This window comes from Micropterus dolomieu, linkage group LG08, assembly GCF_021292245.1.
Source record: "Micropterus dolomieu isolate WLL.071019.BEF.003 ecotype Adirondacks linkage group LG08, ASM2129224v1, whole genome shotgun sequence".
In the NCBI taxonomy this organism is placed as follows: domain Eukaryota; kingdom Metazoa; phylum Chordata; class Actinopteri; order Centrarchiformes; family Centrarchidae; genus Micropterus; species Micropterus dolomieu.
The window spans coordinates 9,670,435-9,672,993 of NC_060157.1; the positions used below are offsets into that span (position 1 = coordinate 9,670,435).

The following is a 2,559-nucleotide window of genomic DNA, read 5'->3' on the forward strand; positions in this document are numbered from 1 at the left end:
ACAAGATTTTTAACACTATTTTGAAGAAATAATAAATACCGAAGAAATGAGCAATCTTTTTGTTTACTTGTCTCAAGTAGTACATAGTCATCATAGGGGATAGTTAGCATGATTGTTTTGGCTAGCTTAGCCAAAAATAGCTGGTTTATTATTATTTTCTTTTAATTGTGTGTAATGTCATTCTTGAATGTGCATTGTTCATTTTTGTTCACAGTCTTTAACAATTTAAAATTCCAATAGGTTCCTTTTTGAGCAGTAGATCTTACAATGCAGTTTGATGGCTCTTGTGTCTTTTAATTCCTCCATTTAAAAGGTTTTTCCATGAGTACTGAGCACCTTGTTTCCAGAGTATTTTGTGTCTTTTATCTTACAAAGCCTTGATAGACAAAGATCAATCAATAGAAAAGAACTAAACATAGAACAAAATAAATGTGCCAAGATTTTAGTGGGAAATTTATTAATTAAGTAATATTACACTATATGACATACATTCAATAATTCTTTGTTATAGGCAACTGCTGCATCATTATGCAAGACAAATCCAAACATGCAATGTCCAAACAACAAGAACACATCCATACAGTAGAGTTAGATGAAACAAGAATGACGTAGGCAGTAGTCATAATTAAATAGGGCATGTCAGATTAAAGACAAGAGCACACACAACAAACTGGTTTAAATATACCAACAAATATCAAAACAGCAACAGCTTAAAATCTGTGATTAGATAGTAAAAAAAAAATAGGATTATTTATTTGTAAATAATGTAATATTTTATATTGAATAGATAGTGCATGGGAGTGGCAATACTCCCCCATGCCCTCATTTGCAAGTTAATGAAAGTAAATGTCACCAAATGCAGAAAAAATTTGTTGCTAACTCAAAAGATGAGGAAATAGAAGATAGTTAAACATTTTTCCATTGTTTTGTCATTTCATTGGGAGGTTGTGGAAATCCATCTGAAAATGTTAGTGCCAACATTTCAAATAAATGTGCCCACTTATGAATAGTGAAGTTATGATTTACAGGATAGGCGCAGCATTTGCAGCTTGGCTTAAAGATCACACATGGCTTGCTAAAATGGACGTGGGGTATCTAACCAGCACAGTTGCAAACGTAATTTGGGATTACAGGGTTAGTTGAGTACTCCATAATTCATTACAGGGATTTCTTTGTAGTGGTAGCTTTAGTGGTCGTGGTAGTGGGTTTTTGAGTTGTGGTAGCAGTTTTGGTGGTGGGAGTTGGGGTTGTAGTAGAGGCAGTTTTTGTGGTAGTGGTAGCAGCCGTTTTTGTCGTAGTGGGAAGAGATTTTGTGGTTGTTGTAGATGCAGTTGTTTTGGTGGTGGTAGCAGCTGTTTTTGTTGTAGTACTGGTAGTTTTGATTGTAGTAGTGGCCTGTTTTGTTGTAGTGGTGGGAGTTTTGGTTGTGGTTTTGGTAGGGGGGATTGTGGTTTTAGTAGAGGTTTTTGTCGTGGTGGGAGTTTTTCTGGTGGTGGTAGTGGTGGGAGATTTGGTTGTGGTTTTTGTGGTTGTAGCAGGGGAAGTTGTTCGGGTTGTTTTGGTGGTGAGGGTTGTAGTGGTTTTTGTAGTAGTGGTGGGAGATTTTGTGGTTGTAGTTGAGGATGTTTTTGTGGTGGTGGGCGTTTTTGTTGTAGTGGTGGGAGATGTTGTGGTAGTGGACATTTTTGTTGTAGTAGGGGTAGTTGTGGTTGTGGTAGTGGGTGGGGTAGTTGTGGGAGTTGTGGTAGGGGGAGTTGACGTAGTAAGAGGAACTGTTGTGGTAAGAGGAGTTGTGGTGAGGGGAGTTGACGTAGTAAGAGGAACTGTTGTGGTAAGGGGAGTTGTGGTGAAGGGAGTTGATGTAGTAGGGGCAGATGTGGTGAGGGGAGTTGTAGTAGGAGGAATTGTTGTGGTGAGGGCAGTTGTAGTAGGAGGAATTGTTGTGGTGAGGGGAGTTGTAGTTGTGGGAGTTGTATAGGGAGGGGAGTTGGGGTCCCCTCTCTGTTCTCCGCTTGTTGTATTAGGAATTGTTGTAGTAGGTGGAGTTGTAGTGGTAGGTGTTGTTGTAGGGAGTGTTGTAGGTGCAGTTGTTTCAGGGAGAGTTGTTGTGGTAGGGGGAGTTGTCGTAGTGGGCGTTGTGGTAGGTGGCGTTGTAGGGAGAGTTGTTGTGGTAGGTGGTGTTGTGGTAGGGGGCGTGGTTGTGGTTGTTTCAGGGAGAGTTGTTGTGGTAGGAGGCGTTGTAGTGGTAGGTGGCGTGGTTGTTGTGGTAGGTGGAGTCGTTGTAGGGGGCGTTGTTGTGGTAGGTGTTGTTGTAGGGAGTGTGGTAGGTGCAGTTGTTTCAGGGAGAGTTGTTGTGGTAGGGGGAGTTGTTGTAGTGGGCGTTGTGGTAGGTGGAGTTGTAGGGAGAGTTGTTGTGGTAGGTGGTGTTGTGGTAGGGGGCGTGGTTGTGGTTGTTTCAGGGAGAGTTGTTGTGGTAGGAGGCGTTGTAGTGGTAGGTGGCGTGGTTGTTGTGGTAGGTGGAGTCGTTGTAGGGGGCGTTGTTGTGGTAGGTGTTGTTGT

At 41.7% G+C, this 2,559-nt stretch overlaps 1 protein-coding gene across 1 annotated transcript in view; it reads right to left on the reverse strand.

Moving 5' to 3' along the window:
* Nucleotides 1-1,453: 1,453 nt before the first annotated feature.
* The window catches only part of LOC123974670 (oviduct-specific glycoprotein-like), a 5,712-nt gene continuing 4,606 nt past the window's right edge, over nt 1,454-2,559 (reverse strand). Inside the window, exon 11 of the mRNA XM_046055505.1 lies at nt 1,454-2,006. Coding sequence (XP_045911461.1) covers nt 1,454-2,006 — 553 coding nt within the window. The remainder of the gene's footprint in view (nt 2,007-2,559) is intronic.